At 47.1% G+C, this 19678-nt stretch overlaps 1 protein-coding gene across 1 annotated transcript in view; it reads left to right on the top strand.

The window, feature by feature from the left end:
* RIMS4 (regulating synaptic membrane exocytosis 4) overlaps nt 1-9050 on the top strand; it is a 49074-nt gene extending 40024 nt beyond the window's left edge. Inside the window, exons 3-6 of the mRNA XM_034067070.1 lie at nt 5677-5789; nt 6445-6546; nt 6802-6941; nt 8832-9050. Coding sequence (XP_033922961.1) covers nt 5677-5789; nt 6445-6546; nt 6802-6941; nt 8832-9050 — 574 coding nt within the window. The remainder of the gene's footprint in view (nt 1-5676; nt 5790-6444; nt 6547-6801; nt 6942-8831) is intronic.
* Nucleotides 9051-19678: the final 10628 nt, after the last annotated feature.

The raw sequence follows: 19678 nt of genomic DNA, 5'->3' as shown, positions 1-19678 counted from the left end.
AGCAACTGCATGATGCTTTGTATGTGAAGAGGGAGGGCACAGATCTTTGCAGTGGGTACATCAGAAAATGCTGCTACCTGGAAATAGCAGAGAAGCAATCGGCTGGCAAAGAGCCTTTAAGCCACTCTTAAATTACACTACAGAGGACAGATTTCATCTGCCCTGACCTACAGCGTGCAAAGCAGGAGCAGTCTTCAGAGACTGCTGCGCTGATTTCCTAAGTAATCAGGATTATGAATGTTGTGTGTAAAAGAAGAACATCTAGGCAATCTCAGCCCCAGGTTGAGCACACAGTTCCTGAGGTTGCTTGAACACAGATTTTATTCTGCATATAAACGTGCCACAAAAGAAATAGATTGTTTATGCAGCCACTTTTCCATAAAGCCGGGAATGGTGATGGGGAACACGTTCTGCATGGGGATTGCTCCCGGGCATCGCCTGCAGGGCCCGGGGCTGGGCTGAGGCTCCGGCCGATGTCTGCAGGACCTTGTCTCCCTCTCGTGGGTGTCCACACGACTGCAGCAGGAGCTGTCCCCAGCGTCCCGCAGTGTGTCCAGCCGGCGATGCTTCGGCATGGCCTGGAGGTGTCTGTGCTGCTGCGCCGGGGACAGCTTGGGCTTAGAAATGACAGCTTTATCCATGTGTGCCAGATGGGGTTTGCAGCCTTGGAGTGGAGCTGGCACCTGTGCGGACAAAAATGATGTTCTGTGTATTTCTGCTGATGCTGCACCGCATTGGTGAGGTCTCAGAGACCCCTGGATCAGTCGTATCCAGAGTGTTGTCCAGCTGCTGTCCCTGCTCTGCCTCCTTATGCACAGCCTAGCACTGCGGTTTGCAGGTCCTCCAGCAAAATGTCCTTCATTTGTCCTTGACACCCTGGAGGCATCAGCGACCTCCTTGTGCTTTCAGGTCAATAACAGACTAATATTTGACTTGCAAACACTTTCACAGCAAAACCTGTAATCTTTAACTTCATTAAAATTGTTCTCATTTCGTTGTGGCAAAGCAGAGCCTGTGAATCATGATTAGTGACAGCAGAAGGCCTGGCAAGAGATAATTAATTTCTCTTTCCTATTCAGAAGGCTTCACTGCTCTCACTCAGTGGAGGATTTGTGCCCTTTAGACAAAAGGCTGACAAGTGTCACTTCTTAATCTTCTCTGTATGCGGCTGTGTGTCAGGACAAGATGGTCCTGCTGCAGCCTGGGTCCCCAGAGCACTGCTGGTTATGACAATTGCTATTTGCAAGTCAGCTGCAAAATGCTCCCTCTTTATTCCTCCAACTATTTTTAGCACTACTTTTTAGATTGTAGTAAAACAAAAGACATCTCATATTGGTGATAACCAGGTTGTAGTGATTTCTGCCCTTAAGGGAAAGGCATGTTTAGTGATGGGAGAAGAAGGGCTTTCCAGTGCATGTGAAACCCATCTGCTGGCTGTTACCCATAGCAGAGCCACCTCTGTCACCTGCAGCAGATCTGTTTGGGAGCACATCTCCGTGCCAGCACATCCAGCATGTGGTGGTTCAGCAGCATAGCTGGGAGCAGGTGAGAAGCAGCTCGGTTTCTTCAGAGGTCAGGCAGTAAAAGTGCTGAGCATGCAGCAGAGTGGCAGAGGAGGGAGCACCAGGGCTGTGCTTAAAGAGCTGAAGAAAATACACAGTGGTCCCTGGAGCTCTCTTCCTCCCTGCTTCAGCTGCAGGAGAAGCAAGTGAGTGAATGGGAAGGTCTGTCCCACCGATCTCATAATCACACCCAAAGCAGCCCCCTCACCTCAGCATCCCAGCTTCTCACCGAGCATTTGACAAGACAGCTTGCTGAGCTGGATATGAGCATCCTAAATTTAGTTGATGCAGCTAAATTGTGCCTGCTGGTTTTAATTTACATTCGTGCTAAATTTCTGCAGTTTTATTTTCCCCTCCCCTCTCCTCAAGGGAGAAGCAATGGCTTTCTTGGAGGTAGCTTATGATTTTTCCAGACAGAAATTGTTTCCATTCCAGGGTTATTGGCAATACCCAAGTATATGTCCAGGAATTGGTCAAAGCCAAGGAGCCTGATTTAGAGCTGCTGCTTCTAATGTCTAATGAAGCAGTACTGCAAAAGGTCAGCAACGTTGCATCCAGTCCCACCAACTAATGGCATAATCTGTTGAAGAATTAATTCCCTCTCCAGTCAAATATAACAACAATAGGGAACACTAACTGTCTAAGCTAATACAAAGTCTTATACAGCACCAGTAAACCTGTTAACTGAGGCTGCTACCCAAACTGATGGAGTCCTGACCTTGGCCTGTGTTTCTAAGTGGGATTTTGCCATTCCTCTCGAGATCAGCCTCGGTGCTATAAGGCAGCAGCAGCAGCTCAGCTGCTGTCCTTGTGAAGGTCCATGCTCATGGCACAGCCTGGTGCCCTTGCATTAGTGTCCTGCCCTCTCACTGCGGTTTGCACTGAGGAGCATTCATCATTTCAAGGTCATCCCAAGCCCTATGACTTCTGAATCTTATGTGTGGATAACAGCAGCATTTGCTTTGCTGTAAACGCTTCCAGTTGCTGTTGGTTTACCTTTGGCCCAACAGCTCTTGTTCTTGTGCTTTTCAAATGCTATTTTTCATGCTCTCCTGCTATTTTGTTCTGCTCAATATCATTGATGGCGGCTGCACCATGGGCTGCTCCATTAGCAGCCAATTTTCTCCTGAGCTGTCCCAGCTGTTGCAGAGCCTTTGCCAGTGGTGTTCCCAAAGGAGGGGTGAGCTGGTGTGTGGGAGCTGGGTGCTTTCTCTCCATGCACATATCAAGCGCAGACAAATACTTGGCATCAGCCTTGACAGGATTCTCTCCCCAGCAGGTTTGGGAAATGGGTTCAGGTCTCAGGTTTCATTAATTATTGTGAGTGTTCAGGGGCCAGAAGGCTGTCTCTTTGCTGTCCTACAGCAAATTGAGTTTCTGTGGGTGATTTTCTCACAGCTTTGTGTCCCACTGCAGTAGCATGGATGGACTTCACCCTGGAGGGGGATTACTCTGAGATCTAGGTCTGTGCTCTGGGCTCACATAGCGCTCATCTTCACTCAGTCCAGGGCCTCCCCTCCACTGTCCTGGTCCTCAGCATCTTGTTAATGAGGCGAAGCATCTGTTTTGAGCACAGCAGTGAACATTCCCTGAACAGTTGTGAGTTGTCTTACCAGCCTGTTATTTACGTGCTCTTTCAGGTCACATACTCCCCAGGGTAGGAGTGAGACCTGAGCTCAGCCCATTTATCTTCCATGAGTTGAGGAGAATAAGGAAAACATTTACCTTCTGGCTGATGGTCCATTCATCTCCTGCTGAACCTTCTGTCTTTCTCTGTCAGGTCTCCTTTTTCTTGAACTATTTTGGGTTCTCTAAGCACCAGTTTTCATCCTTTTTTGACTCTCTTTGGGCAGCTCAAAGCTCCTGAGCCAGCATCTTGCTGGTCCTTGTGTTCACCGGGATGCACGTCTTCCTTCCTTGTATGGGCAAATCATGAGCTGGATAAAGGCCGTCTGGCTCTGGGCTCCCCCTTCCCTGCTTTCCCCAACACATGTCCCTGTCCCTGCAGATTTATGAGCCCTGGGGATGTCTCTCTCTGTGCACAGTCTGTCCTTGGGAGCCTGACTACAAATCCAGCATCTCTGGCCTGGTCCTGTGCTCAGGATGCTGCTCCCTGGCAAGGGCTATCCATTGGGCTGACAGGAGCAGGAGCCGAGCATGGCCCTACACTGTCTCTGCCCCCAGGATGGACAGTGGCACTGGGGATGTGCCTTGTGCCTCTGAGGAGTTGGTGGCACTGAAAACTGAGAACAATCTTAAACCTTTTGCATAATTAATGCCAATTATAAATCCCACTGTTTGTGTTGTAGTTCAGAGTGTCACCTGGAGTGTTTGTGCAAACACGGGATGCAGGGTGAAAAAACACTAAACTGGGAAAAACCCAGCCAGTGCAGAGCCTGGCTTCCAGGATGCCAGGACACCCTCCTCTCTTTCTCACAAAGGTGACATTTATAAAGAGCTCAAGGGCAGGTTTTTCTGTGCTGATGGCTCAGCAGCTGTCTGTAGCAGTGATAACCAGGTTTCTCAAAGCGCCAGGTCAGCACAGAGGGGAGGTGCTGTGCTCCATGGAAAACTCCGGCCCTTTTATTCAGTGCCCCCGTCACAGTGAGCTGAACCTGTCACTAGGACATGTGTCCTCTTCAGTCCCATAGATGCTGAGGTGTGTGCTGGCTTCCTAATTCCTCTTCTGAATAAATATTGCTATGGAGCTGAGACCAGGTTTGCAAATAACTAATGAAAGCTGAAATCATGCCCTGAAATTAACACTGTTCAGGTGGAATAGGCTTTAAAAGTATGTCTTTTTGTTTATGTCTTTTAAATGTAATTGGCTTGGGGGGGGCAGGAATCAATTAGTCGTTGTGGCTGACTCAGGCTGCATAAGAGCCCACCCCACAGGCAGGGTTCCTCTGGCTTCACTTGTATTAAACACACAACCTCCTCATAGCATCCTTTCTAAGAAATGAGTTTGGGAGAGCAGGGAGGTGTATGATTAATTGTCTCCCTCCAAGGACATTTGGAGAAGGGCAGGAGGTTTGTAATTGTGTTTGACTTCAGTGTGCAGCTTTCCACAGGCAGAGTGAACCCTGATGTAGTAGCATGGATACCCCAGTACAAAGCTCCTGATGCATGTTTCAGCAGCACTGTTGTGGTTTTGTAAATGCCTGCAGGACAAATACAGGTGTCAACTGGTGACCGCAAGCCTCTTCCTTACTATTCACAGCACGTTTCCCCACAACCTCTGAAACAGCTGCATAAGTTAGGGCACAAGTGGATAAATCTTGGTTTGTGTCAGTATAGCACAGGGTTTGCCCCTTTTGTGTTGCTTCACTCATGTCCAAGTGCAGTGATCAGCACCTGTAGCTGTGCCATAGACCAGCCTCAAGTGCCTGGTGACTAGATTTGGAGGCTCTCTCTCCCCAGCAGCTTTTGCTTTGATGCAGTGAGTGCATTGCTGGTGTCTGAGGGTGTTGTCCCTTTAGCCTTGCACCAGTATGCAGTCCTCATCATGATTGCTTCAGGCCTCGTCATGGAAGCAGATATGAAAACCACGTAGTGGATGTGATGAATGCTTCTGGTGTTGAGCAGCCAGAAATAGGGTCCTCTGGTCAAGAAAGTGCATTGTTCTTTGTGTTTTGCTAAATAAATAGGGAATTGAGTGCCAGGAGCATGGATGCTAGTACCCCTCATCTCACTTCTAACTACTAGATGCATTATTTCCTCCCCAGAAATGAGGACTGGGAAGGGACAGCTGCCAAGAAAGATCCAATAAGCTATGCTAGGAAGCTGCTTGGATTATAGTACTACCTCATAGAGGTTGCATGCTTCATATGAGCCTGACATGGCAGAGATTTTCCTTACAGATAATCGGTTATAGTTAAACAAGTATTAACTGGCTGGTATCTGCAACCATCACTGTGTTGGCTTTTTTGTACAAGGAAAGGGATTTTAAATGCATTCCATGAAGCTAAACTGTCTGGAAATCAGTGAATTTTGCAAGGGAGAAAGGCTTCTGTAGATGTAACTCATCTCAAAGATACATTAAATTTGGTTCTTTAGTTACTGGGTTGCTTAAAAATGCAAATTAACCACTTGCCAAAATCAATTTCTTTTGCAGCTTGAATTTCAGTGGAGTCCATCTGGCATCTGCTGGGCAGTTTAGTGACTTCCTGGGCAGCATGGGCCCTGCACAGTTTGTTGGGCGTCAGACCTTGGCCACCACCTCGATGGGTAAGCAACAAAAAGATATAGGTGGCTTTAATGTAATCTTAAACAGACTGCTCCTACAAATCACCTAATAACACATCCAGCATCTGCTGATCTGCCACTCTCCCTCTCTGTTTCTCTATTAAATCAAATAAGCTTGGCTGAAAGGTATTGCTGATTGCTGCAACTGCAGTGTTAGCAGGAGAGCACCAGCTTTGTGCTTTCTTCCATCAGATCTGAAAGGCATAGACTAGGTAAAACCAGTTACAATCCTAAAAGCACATCCTGTGTATCTTCATGGGTTTTTTTCACTCTCTAGGGCCCACCAGGCTCTGTAAAGATTTTCTTACAGTCCACCACAATTGCATTTACCAAAGCAGCCTACAGTTCTAGGTGCTTCCCTATGGGAGAGATGAGAGGCTAGCAGCCACTGAAGAGTGTGAGACTGAGTCACCAAAGCCATGTAGAGGGCTGGCAGTAGAGACTGCTTTTGAAAATGTGGGCTTGAATCACTGTAGAGCGGCTTGAGTACAATGCAGGAGGAGATCAGGCACTCAGGGCCTGCAGTTTGTTACAGCTAATAGCAGGCATGACATGAAAATTGGTTTTTATAACATTGTGATAACCCACAGATGTATTGTTTTGAAAGTTTTCTGTCTGTTTTGACGTTTTGGTTTAGGGGATGTGGAAATTGGCTTGCAAGAGCGAAACGGGCAGCTAGAAGTGGATATCATTCAGGCTCGAGGACTGACACCAAAACCCGGCTCTAAAACACTGCCAGGTAGTATGCTTTGACCTCCTCAAGTGATTTGCTGAGCTCCAGCCTCCTGCAATGCTTGTGAATAGGAAAAAGTGTAGTTCTGCTTGGCTTCTGCAGGAGTAAGCAGTCTATATGCAGTACTGAAAATAAGGCTGGTTGAGCAGATCTTTTCACTGCTGTAAATGCCTTCTTTAGAAATACCCAAGACATGGCACTGTCTTTTCTAAAGTGAGCATGAAGGTATTTTCCATATTTGACCATCTTTATTTTTTCCAGCTGCTTACATCAAAGCTTACCTGCTAGAGAATGGCGTGTGCATTGCGAAAAAGAAGACAAAAGTGGCTCGCAAATCATTAGACCCTTTGTACAATCAGGTGTTACTGTTTGCTGAGAGCCCCCAGGGCAAAGTATTACAGGTAAGATGAGCAAGTCTCAGGTCTGCCCATCTTCCACTTCTGTTGGAAGATACTAAGTCTGGCAAGGGATCTGGATAATTAATATAGATGAGACAAAGCCAATGTTTTCATTTTACCAAATGCACTCGATCTGAACAAAACAAATGGAAAGGAAGACCTTTTTTTCATGTTCAAACTGATCATTGTTTGACACCCCGGCAGTTAACATGAGAACCTGCCAGGAAAAGATTGATTTTTCTTAATTCTTTTTTTCTCACCCAGTTAGGAGCTAGGTAGTACCTACAGGTGCTAAACAGTCTTGCAGTATAGCTTGTCTTCTGTGTTTATACATATTCAGAGCACTCTGCTTTGTCCATCACCCCATCACATATCCTATTTTTTTTCTACTTCTTTTTCTTTACTACCATACATACTCTCCCCTACTCAGATTTTCAGTTCTGCATCTAGAGCAAAGAGTGATTTGTGTTGCTAATTCGTACTTAAATCATTTCCACCCAATAAAGCCTGGCTAAAATCCACTGCTCATACTGATGTAATTAATCCATGAGTTTCTGTTGCTTACCTTCACTGGCATATGAATTGCCAGCTACCCTGCTGGATCCTTCTTGTAGTGAACTCTTCCTCATTTTTGGTGGTTAGTAGCATTTTCCTCTGCACATTTTGGCTGGAATGAGGTAGGACCTTGCTTGGTCTGCTCTTGCCTTGCATGGGTTTCCTTACCTGCTGCCTTATTACTAGGAAAGACACTTACTCCAAGAGAATAAAATGAGGAGCTGGGCTCTCTGCCAGTGGCCATGCCACAAAACCAGCTTTCTGCAGTGGCTTGCTCCATCTCACACTGCCCTAGACTGTTAATTTTTGTCTTTTAATTGACATTGGTTGTCTCTCCTACCTCATTTTACAGAAAACTGTAATTTTGTGGTTATTTGGAGCCTAGGGAAAGAAGCTGTCAGGATCAGCCAGAAATCTCTAGTCATTGTCATAACCCATCGTACTCATCCTCTCCTCTCCAGAACAGGGACTCACTCTGGAGTCAGTCGTCACCTTTGTCTTGAGCCACATAGGGCCACTTGGCCACGTGCAGGCCTCCAGCATGCCTAAGCCCATGACCCTCACTACATCTGTTGTTCCACTCGCTGGTCTCCATCATGTCGTAAGTGTGATTCAGCTTTCCCTGCTGGTCTGCCAGCTCCTTCATTAGGCCTTCCTCTGTGTGTGCAAGCCTGTCTCAGCAGTGTGCTCTGCCCCTCTGCATGCCACCCCATGTGTGCCCCTTGCATCACCGCTCCCGCTTGCCAGCACTCAGCTCCTGCCCTTTCTCCAGGTGAGTTGCCGGCCTTGTCTCCATCTGCCCTGTGTCACGAGCTCCGAGTGCAGAAGTTAAGACAAGCTGTTTTCCTCGAGCTGCTGGCTTTTGACCCAAGCTATTGCCTACCTTTTTTGTTAGATAATTTTCCCAGATCAGGAGCTCTTCATGCCCTTTTCCCCTGGGCCACCTTTTGTTGTGTCGAAGGCCTGTTGCTGTGCCAGGGCCAGGTTTTACCTGCAAGTGTTGGAGCTGCAGCTCTGGGGGTACTTTGTGCATGTGCTGTCCCTGTCCTGCAGGTAAAACAGCAGAACAGTGTCTCATCCACAAGCACAGTCACCTCCTTTCCATGGGAGTGGGGGGAGAAGTCTGCTAACATTAGGGTTTGTAAAACCATGCTTAAAAAGATAAGATCATCAGCCAGAGCTTCACATCACCTGATGGTAGCTTAAACCTTTCTGCTCTTCTTAGACTGTAGTAAAACCCTGGGAGGCTGGGTGAGTAGAAGGATTGATCAGACTTGTACTTCCCAAGCAAGTGTGCAAGTTGGAGGATTAACTGTGTTCCCTCCTCTTGTTCCTAAGGTGATAGTCTGGGGAAACTATGGAAGGATGGAGCGCAAGCACTTCATGGGAGTCGCCAGGGTCCTCCTGGAAGAACTGGATTTGTCAACTTTAGCAATTGGCTGGTACAAGCTTTTCCCAACCTCCTCGATGGTAGATCCCACTACAGGCCCGCTCCTGCGTCAGTCCTCACAGCTTTCCCTGGAGAGCACAGTGGGACCCTGCTGTGACAGGTCTTAGTGAGTAAGGAAGGGGGAACTGCTTTTGTTTTTTAAACATGCTGTCAAGGTTTTGTTTGCTGGAACTCTGACCTCAAGCGCAATGCATGTTCAATCAGTTCTTGTGGAGCTGGAAGAGGAGGATAAACCAGTGACCTTAGACAGAAGACGAGGGGGAGGGCACTGTGCCCTCTCCGTCCGAGGAGGAGGTGCCGTGGGGCATGAGTCCTAGTTGTCAAATTAGACATACACCTCTTGTTTCACTTCTCTCGCTGTCATTCTTGGACCCTTGTTTCAGATCAGTATTACCCCTGGAAAGTTGCAGCATTTGGAAGAATTTGGGGGAGTAAGGAAGGAATTTTTCTTAACTGTGCATCTTAGAAATTTCTAATACAGATTCTTTCATGAGAAGGTACCTGAAAAATTCAGAGGCCAGTATCTGACCTGAAAGAGCAAGAGCAGAAAGTTTAAGAGGAAGCATTAGGGTTTTTATAAGGTCTTTCTTCTTGAAAGGAAGAAAAGAAAGAAACCTGCAACTCTTTCTTTAGAATCAGTTCCCTATCACTGAGTCATGTCAACTGTAACACTGTCATTGCTGTGTTTCCAAACTGTGCCAAATTACCAGCAAGTGTCTTTACTGCATTACTTGTCTAACAGTGCTGCTGAAGCATACTTGGTGGGAGAATAAGTAGCGCCTACTTAGACCAGACAGTCTGAACAGAGTTTGAGTTGAGCAGGCTAATTAACTGCAATTTTGCTCAGAAAAAAAGCCCCTAGAAGTGGGAGCTGAACATCAGACTTGCTGCTTGAGATATGTTTTGTATTGTCAGATACAATGTTCTGCAATTTACTGACTCCCTTACTTGTTGCTGTGCATCCTTCAGTCACGATGTCTTCTATCTCCTGCTTTTCTTCCATCTCCTTTGTGCCGGTACATATCTGCTGGATATGCTACCCTTCCTGTTGTGCTGTGGACTGACCTGAAACAGACCTGTTTTATTCTGCCATGGGAGAGGAGATTGAGGTTTCTGTGGGTGCAGAAGAAAGAAACCTCAGTTTGTCATCTGACAAAAAGGTGCTGGAGAACACATAACCTTCCTTGAGGAGAGAGGTGCTTTAGGCAGTCTTGGTAGTACACAAACATTGTTAAGTGTTCTGCAAGAGGAGAAGCAATCCCCAAAGTATGGAGAGGTGGTAGGTGAGGAATCTGAAGATGAAGTGATCACAGCATGTGTATTCTGTTCACTGAAGTGCAACGCTAGCTGTAAACAAGTCTTGTAGGTTAAGCCAGCAACACACGTTCTCTGAGCTGCTGAGCTGTGGTCAGCAATCATGTGCTGCAGTAAGCACGCTGGATCCTTCAGATAATTAAAATCATCCACAAACCACAGAGAATCTCCAGAGATTTTCTGTTGAATGACCTGTTTTGGCTAGGTTTTGTCTTAGTTCCTAATGAGGATTTGAGGACTGCTGTCTTAGAATCAGCTTTTGGAGAGGTTTTACTTTGTGATTTAAAAGTGAAGGTCCCATGTCACGTTTAGGGATGAGCAGATTCTTGGCCTGTTGTAGGGGCACACTGAACATTTATTTCTGCATGTGGACCTCAGCTTTGTTAGAATAAAAGCATGAGTGTTGAGTGGATGGTAAAAGCAGTTGCTTTTGATCCTAGCTTGTCTATGGCATTTTAAATTATTTTGAGATAAATTACAGGATAGATGCAAAAATAATAGGCCTTACAGTAATCTCTGTAAAAAACTACATAATATAAAGGAGAGGGAAGGAGAATGAGGGACATAGAATGAATACTTTTTTCAGTCTTCAGTGGTAAAAGCCTCAACATTTCAGATAAATCTCTTAATTTCCTAGATCAAATATATCTCTGGCCTCTCACTATTTTTTCTAATCGTATTAGACAATTTCTATATATTAGCTGAAGAAAGTTTGTTGCATGCTGGTCAAACTATGTTGTGGCTCTCTCTTTTAGTTTTCTTTTTGAGAAAAAAGCACATTTACTGTAATTCAAGTCAGCATCTTTTCCTCTTGGTATGTAGTGAGTACTAGGCAATATTGTACAATATGTGTATGAACTAGAATAGATTAGGTAGATTTAGTGGTTTGTAGCACTGGATCTTTTAATAACTATGTCTTTAAAAGGACTTTGGGGAGCTCCAGGTACATGCCAGACCTGGCAGCTGAGTAACAGGGCTTTTGTCTTAAGTTATGCTGAAAACTTTATATTGGTACTTAGTTTGGACATTATCTACCAATAATAGCTAGTTAATAATGGTTTTCCTGTGTCCAGTAAGATGAATGCAAAGTTTTTGCAGTCTTTAATATGGAGTAGGAGACTATATATGCCAAAAACATTTCCCCAGAAAACTTTGTTTAATGACTGTCTATTGAAAAGCTCAGTTGCTGTATGCCTGGCAAATGTGACGTGTCTCTATATCCTACCCCTCCAAAAGCTCTGCAAGCTCAGTGATGATCAGTTTAGTTACAATAGGACTACTTAACACTGAGGACTATCTTCCGAATGGTTTTAATCATGTTAAAATGTCACTGTCAGGGGAGGGAAAAAACAAAATCAAGTTACAGTTCAACTTGTGTTATTTTTGTCAGCGTCTCAGATTCTGACATTTGGAGGCAGTTTTAAGAGTCTGCTCCATCCTGTTTTCTTCTGCATTTTTTACATGGTTGATTGTAGTCCAGTGGTTCTCACTTTTGTTTCTACTCACTTCCAAGTCCTGTTTCTCCCCAGTAAGAGAACGTTGCAACCCCTGGCTGCCACACACAGCACAGTCACATGAACTGGCAAGTGCAGTTGATCTTCCTTCGTAAAGCAGACTTACAGGAGCCCTTTGAGAGCACCCACAGAGCGCAGAGTGAGGCCAGGAGGGTTGCATGGTACCCTGCTGCCTAGATCCTTGCTTCACTCGCACCTGTGATTTCTTCATTGACCATGGTGTATTACAGTTAAAACAAAAGTCTAGTTATTCATCAATTTAAGACACTCAGTATCGCATCCAAGGCAAGTCTTAGGCTTGGAATAGCTGATTTTTATAAAGCCTAACCTTTTTTTTTCCCCAAAAGATTTGACTTGCCAGTTTATCTAAGGTGATGTGATATGACAGTTGGGATTGCCAGTATGGTCATGTAAAAAGTAGCAGTTTGCTAGAATGATGAGCAGCTGAAAAATGAGTTTTGGTCCCCTTTGCAAGTCCTGAAGGAGTTTTTTCCTGTGTCTGAGGGAAGCTGTTATAGTCAAGGAGGGGGAGAGAGAAAAACAGACTTCAGAAAGGAAAAAGAGGTATTATAGTACTTCTGTGAGCGATGATGAGGGGTGAGACTGAGGAGGGATAGATAATACAGCTGCCCAGCTCAGGGTTGATTCCCCGTTCCTTGTGCATGGAATACTGCGTTTAATAGTAATGGGATGATTGCTTGTCAAAAGAGAAAATGGAGAACCAGTTCCTAAATGTTACCTGCATTACTATTACCATGAAAAACAAGGGAATGTTGGTGCTGGGAGGAGAATGATCTCTCCGCAGCGGGAATCCCCTGCACACAGGGAGCGCAGCCTCGCGTGTGGCTTTGTTCTCTTTGTGGTCTGAGCAAAATGCAGCCGTGACCACGGATATAGACCTGGATTGTCCAGGAAAAAGATGTGATACTTTCCCAGTCTCCTGGTGTTGCTTTCCTTTGCTCCAGCACAGCTGGGATATCACAGAGCCAACACAAGGTCCTCACTCTGTGATTCAATCCGTGGGTCGTCATCCCACAGCTGAAGCTGCATGGGCAGGCTGGAGCATCCCTTTGGCACTGTCCATGGGTGTTTGTGTCCATGGGCAGGGTAAAGGCAGGGTGACTTTATTGTTTAGCCAAGTACATCCCCACTTCTTGGCCATGGATTGTTCCAAAGGACGTTGCAGAATTATTTGCTTTGAATGAAAATCTCTATTTGTTGTTTCTAGCTACCAGATCCTTTATCAATGTACTGTTCTAAATTTACAGGTCTTCTGGAGTATGAATATCACAAGTTCCTGTAAAGGAGCTGTTTTTAAGATGTTGAGGCAGTTAACAGAATCTCAACCTAAGCATGTTTAGTAATGTTTAGACAGCAAGACAACTTTTTTATGAGACTCATTTTAAGTTAGTTTATTACATGCTGATTTAAAACAGGAAAAATATTTTTCTTTAAAGACAAAATGATGTATGTTTTTTAACAGATAATTTAGTGTTTTCAAAACTGTTTAATGTTCTGGGTATGATGTTTACTCATTCTTTTGATTTCTATGTTCCTTGTTCTATTTTATCAACTTTTTTTCCACAAGAAAAGAGGCATATGTAAATAAACACCAGAAAAGAGTCCTATAAGAAATTCTGTTCAAACTGGCCATAGAATTATTAGTAAAGATTTGTTATTGTTCATTAACTCTCAGCTACTATTCAAGCCTTTGTTGAAAGAATCGATGTTGTATTTTCAAGATGAGAACTACTTAGCTAGTTTTGTCATAATCCTGTACTCTGTATAAAAATCTTTTTATAAAGAAAGTCTAATAGGCTAACAAGCAATAATATATTCCATTTGGTGTGCACAGATTGTGACTTGCAGGCTGTAGTACATATTGTTGATACAGTTTATAATTGTCTTCAATCTCAGTGACATCACTTTTGAAAAAGATCCATATTAACTTTGATTGTAAAAAAAACAAAAAACCAACAAAGACTGGGCTGATGCCTTGTGAGATATATTCATCCTATAGACTTCTCTGTGAGTATATGTGCCCATCGACATGAAATCTCTCTTAGGTAAAGAATGAAACAGCTGTAGGTAACTCCATACTACGGAGCTAAGATATAGTTTCAATATAAACTTCATGACTGTTTTAATCTCCCTGTTTTTCTTAGGCTATCTAGTATTTGTAACAAAATGAGAATGGTTCCCACTGCCACTGTAGCCCTGATAAAGCAAAAAAGCCTCTGGAGCCACATGAGTTCTGCCTGACAGCTGCCTATTTTCCTCGAGGTACCAGGGGCAAGGTAGAGGGAGGGTTTTTTTCTCAAAGCAGCAGATTGAGCTGCTCTTCTTTAAAGGCTTTGTGGGTTATTTTGTCCATTTCATAGGTGGTATTTGTCCATTTTGTTAGGAAATTCCACCCAAGGCAGAGGGATTGCACCTTCACAGAGCATCATGGGGCCCAACATGTAGAACAGGGACAGGCTGGTCTGTGCCATCCTTCAGGAGTCAGCTAATGCTGGGCTCATCTAAAGATTTTTCCAAAGTGGCAGGATCGGGATATTGGATTTTAAGTCAGCTCTGCCGTTGATGTGGTGCAGAAAATAAACCAGCTTCAAAGCAGCATCCCAGTTCATTGCCTGTGGATTTCTTGCAGCATTTTCTGTAGGAAAAGTCTTCATGTTATTATGGAATGGTTTGGGTTGGAAAAGACCTTAAGATCATCCAGTTCCAACCCCCTGCCTTGGGCAGGGACACCTCACACTAGACCATGTTGCCCAAGGCTCTGTCCACTCTGGCCTTGAACACTGCCAGGGATGGAGCATTTACCACTTTGGGCAACCTGTGACAGCACCTCACCACCCTCACAGTAAAGAACTTCCTCTTTAAATCTAACTTGAACTTCCCTTGTTTAGTTTTAACCCATTACCCCTTGTCTTGTCGCTACAGTCCCTGATGAAGAGTCCCTTTCTGGCATCCTTTGTAGGCCCCTTCAGCTACTGGAAGGCTGCTATGGGATCTCCTTGCAGCTTTTCCATGCTGAACAGCCCCAACTTTCTCAGCCTGTCCTCATACAGGAGCTGCTCCAGCCCCTGATCATCCTCGTGGCCTCCTCTGGCCTTGCTCCAACAGCTCCATTTCCTTCTATGTTGTTCTCAAGATGGGCCACGCAGGCAGCAAGTCCTTGGCCCAGTGATGCTGGGAGCCACTATGTATAGTGAAATAATTAATGTTTTTGTTGCAAAATGCTTTGAGAAGTAAAAGATGTGTAAGTGCAAAGCGCTGTCAGCAGAGAAGTCCAGGACATATTGAGACCTGGGGCAAGCATCTAAAGTGACGTTGCAGCTATCGAATTTGAGCCTTAGGGAGGTGAAACCCCTTAGAAGGGGCTGTCAGGTTGTGCAGTCAGTATCTCATTTCTCTGTCTGAGCCCTTTTGCCTATGCAGGACCCAGCAGCCAAGTCTGGGGACACTGGTAAAACCCCAGAGCCCTCCGTGTATCTCTGCCTGGCTTTCCAGTGTGCCTCTGAGAATGGACAATTCCCCAGAGGGTTTGCAGGTGATCAGATATTCTCAAAACATGGCTAAAGAGGCTTAAACCCACACTGCCAGACTCCTCCTCTGCTCAGTGTCCAGCCCCAGCCTTTCACCCATCACAGCAGCATCAGACTCATTCCTGGGTAATCTCAACCTCTCATCGTAATGTAGACTCCCTTCTGCCCACCCTTCCCTGTTGGAGCTGCTCTCATCCTTGTGGAGGAGAAGAACTGGGGGAAGTTTCTTATAGTATTTGGTTATTTGCTCTTCAGTGGCTGAAACTGAGAAGGAGCCAACACCAGTCCTTTACAGAGCACCAGCAAACAGAGGCTGAGACCTAGCGATTTTCTCTTGATGACTCTCCTGTGGCTAAAAGGGCAGCCAGAGCTGTATTGTTAAACCCCTCTGCCGGGTCAGTAGACAGCTTTTGCCTTTACACTGCACATTGGGCACCTTGTGTGGGCTTCAGCCCCCTGTGCATAGGGAGGATGGGCTCTGTTTTGCAGCAAGGCCACATCCAGCTGTGCTCACTGGGCTGTGATGGAGCAGAAGCAACCCAAAGGAAGAATGGAGGCACATCTGCCAAAGCCATGCCTACAAGCTTTCCGAGAGCTAGGTTTTGTAGCTGTCTTGGTGCCACAGATCTGGATAGCTGCCTGCTGGGGCTCCAGATCCTACTGAACACCAGCCTGGAACTTTAAATCCTGCAGCAGCTTTTTTCTTTGGGGCTGTTGTTCCTTTCCCAGTGCTGCTCACTGGTGTCTGCTCTGGTGATTCCATCTCTTCAACCTGGAGCTGGTTTTGGCATTGTTTGAAGTGAGGAAGAGTGAGGTTTGGAGAATGAATCCAGGGCACGTTCCCCCCAGCCTCCCTATGCTGGGGCTGCAGTGTCTCCCCAAGACCCCCTCCTGCAGCACTGCCATGGCCTGACACCCTGCCGGGGTGCCAGTGTCCTGCCCACATTTTGTGGCAGTTCTCAATTCAAACCATGGGGGAGCCTTCCTTTCCTGCCCTTGGGAGGAGCTGGGGTTCTTCTGCAGCCCACGGCAGAAGGCAGGGATGGGGATGGTGCTGCCTCTGCACTGGCCAGGGAGAAGGGGAGCTCCCAGTGAGCTTTCCTCCAGGTTCCCTTTGCTTTCCTCCTTTGCTTCTCCCTACATGGGTTCTCCCTTCCCTCTTGTTATGAGGCCTTATTCCAGCCTGAGGGGACTGAGGCTGCTGCAGCATCTCTGCAATGAAGCATCCATCACACACTGCCCGGGTGGTGCTGCAGAGCTGGCCTCTGCTTGGACATGGAGCCACCACCCCAGCACATCCCCACTGTCTCCCCCCCAGCTCTCTGCCTTGTCCCCCTGCTGCCCAAGGGCCTGGCCATGGGGGGGAAAGCTGCTTTTGTGGGGCTAAACCTTTTTACTTCATTAACTGCTCCACAAACCCCTCATAGCTTGGCAGGGGCACTGCAGAGCTGCTGCCGCTCCTCTTGCCTTTCCATAGGAGTGGGGGCAACTGATCTGCTCTTTTTTGGCCTCTGTAACCCTCTCCAAAACCTTTTGGAGGTTTTTAACATCATCTGGTGAGATGTAATCTCCGTGGGGCCAGAGGGAACACAGGCAATGGGGCCGGGCAGCTTTCCTGCCACTGTGGCTTGCGAGGTGCATGGGCTGCCTTGGGTGGAAGGTGGGACACGGTCCCGGCAGCGCCGGTGGGATGCTGGCACTCATCTGTAGTCAGGAGAGGATTCTGATAGACTTTTTTCCTGTCTGTAGGTTTTATTCAGACACTATGTAATGATTGAGTGATTTACAATTCAGTGTTAAGCTAATGAAAATGTTGATAATGGTGATAATAAAGCCTTTTTTTTTCCTACAGTGTGTTGGAGGGGTTTTGTGTTTTTCTCTGTTGCCACCAACTATTATCTTCAACCTAAGAGTTCAGCTGGCCCATCCCTTCTCCTTGTGCCTGTAGGGAATGAGAGCAGCTCAGCCTGGTGTGTCCCAATGCTGTCCTAGCTCATTCCAAGTGCTCTCTGTGGAAGAGCCCTCTCTGAATCAACTCCAGCTTCAAACCTTTTCCCTGGGCCATTTCCAGATGGAATTTGGCTGTGGGCATCTCCAGGCATGGAGCTAAGCTTCCTCCCAGCTTGTACTCTGCTCACTACCCCTAGCAGGAGCCTTCTGCTCCTGTTGTCTTCCCAAGACCCTTCATGGTCAACAATGAATCAAGGTTGATTTTGAAACCCTGGAGGTGAAGATGCTGCTGGCAGAAAACACTGTCACTGGCCCAGCCTGTTGGGAATACCCTTGGTCAGTGTGGGTGCAGGGGGAGCCTGAGGACCCTTGGGGAAGGACACCCAGAGGTGCTACTAGTCCTGGATGGCTTCCAGCTGCAAGCTCTTGGGTGGGGAGCATGTGAGGGCTCTGATGTGACTCCTGCTGTGGGTGTGTGGGGGAGGCAGCATTCCCTTGGGAGCCAACATAAGCTCAGTGTGGTACCCAGGGATGATGAACATCTCCCACCCTCACGCCATCACCAGCTTCCAAAAGCAGGATGGGGCTCAGGCAGTCACTAAGCAACAGCTCAGGCTGCTCAGCACAATAAACCCACACGGGTTCCCTGCTTCCTGCACCATCAGCTCATTACCAGCTCTGCCCTCCACCTGACATGAGCTCCATGGTGTGGATGTCCCTTGGAATGTGTCCCAGGTTCAACATCTGGAGATCTCCATCCACTGCACAGCTCTGATGGCAAGAGCACCACAGCATCCCACCCCAAACCTTGGGCTGACAGCCTTGGTGAGGATGGGGAGACATTGGATACAGCAACAAAAGGGATCAGCATGAAATTTCACAGCTGAGAAGCCAATGGAAGCCCCATTTTTAAGCCTGTTTTATCTGTTCACAGGTTGTTTTCTTCCCCCATCATCTTCCTTTCTATTTAAATCAAGGCTTAGCTGGTCCATCTTTGGGGCCACTGGTGCAGAGCAATGCAGCTGCTGAGCATGGGGGGGACTGCAGCCAGGGCGTCACCCATCTCAAAGTCCAAATCCTGCCACTTCAGAGACTGGAATAAGCTATTCCCAGTCATCACAAGCCTGCACAGATTTGGGGTTATATCAAAGCCCACAGCTGCCTCCTGGGAAGCTCCAGCACCAGGAAAGGTTGGAAACACAGTCACTGGTCAGGGTGGGTGGAGAAGCCCAGAGCATCCCTGTGCAGGGGCAGACACCATCCCATGATGGGTGAGACCCAACTGCTTCCCAGCTCCAGGACAAGCACTCCACCTCCCTCTGATGCGCAGACATCCCGGCAAACATCCACAGGGATAACATCCCTGGATACAGACACTGCCCACATCCCTTGTGGTAGGGGAGCCAGCCCTGGCGAATCCGTGCAGCCAGGCAGGGCTGGAGTTTGGGGCTCAGACACATCCTTCTGCTTCCCCTTGTGACAAATAACCAACCACCACCAGCTGGATTCACCTTTTATTAAACTGCCCAGAACAAAAGGAGGAGAGAGCAAAGCCTGCCCTGAGGCCTTCCCAACACTGGCACTTTGTGTGCCTTCCTACCAGGAAAATGGAATTTTCCTCTGGGAAAACCTCTTCAGTGGGTATTTGAAATAGAACTAAGAGTGAAAACGTGCCTTTTGGGGGGAAAGAAAAGTGAAATGAGGCTCCTACCTCTGCTGATCCTTGCAGACAAGGCAGGATGGACATAGGCCACACTGGGGGTACCAGCTGGAAACAAGCTCCCAGGTGGAGCTGTGCAGGCACCACATCCTGCCTGGGGATGGACGCACACCAGGATGGGATCCCCCCAACTCTAACAACCCCAGAGCAGTGAGCACAAACCCATGGGCTCATGGGGACTGGAGGAGGTGAAGGAGCAGTGTGCTCATTGAGCTGGCAGCTGGAGGAGAGGTGGAGGAAAGGGGGATCTTAGCTGATGACCCCACGAGCAGCAGAACCCTTGCATGTGGCTCTGGTTCAGGGAGGCTCTCCCTGGGGCTGTGCCCTTTGCACAGTCTGGTTTTATTCCAGAGGGCTGTGGCTGGGCTGGAGTTCAGCATCCCCCATGACTGGGACATGGCATCCCACCCTGCAGGACTCCCTGTAGAGAGGCAAGATGAGCCGGTGGGTATGTGGGTGAGTGGATGGAGCTCCAGCTTCCAGCAGCACTGAGCCAGACTGTAGGGCTGGATGTGGGAGATGCCATGAAGCTGTCCCCATGTGCTGAGCAGCAGGGCTGCATCCTGCTCCCTGCCTGCCTCTCCATGCAGACGTGCTGCATGGCACCTACTTACCTGCTCCCGGTGTCAGAGGATGGCTTAAAGATCACCAGTGCTGCAGGGCTCCCTAACACGGACTTTGCTTTTGAT

Source organism: Melopsittacus undulatus, chromosome 10, assembly GCF_012275295.1.
Source record: "Melopsittacus undulatus isolate bMelUnd1 chromosome 10, bMelUnd1.mat.Z, whole genome shotgun sequence".
Classification (NCBI taxonomy): Eukaryota; Metazoa; Chordata; class Aves; order Psittaciformes; family Psittaculidae; genus Melopsittacus; species Melopsittacus undulatus.
Note: the sequence above shows the minus strand (reverse complement) of the source record. Positions and strands in the feature narration are given on the sequence as shown.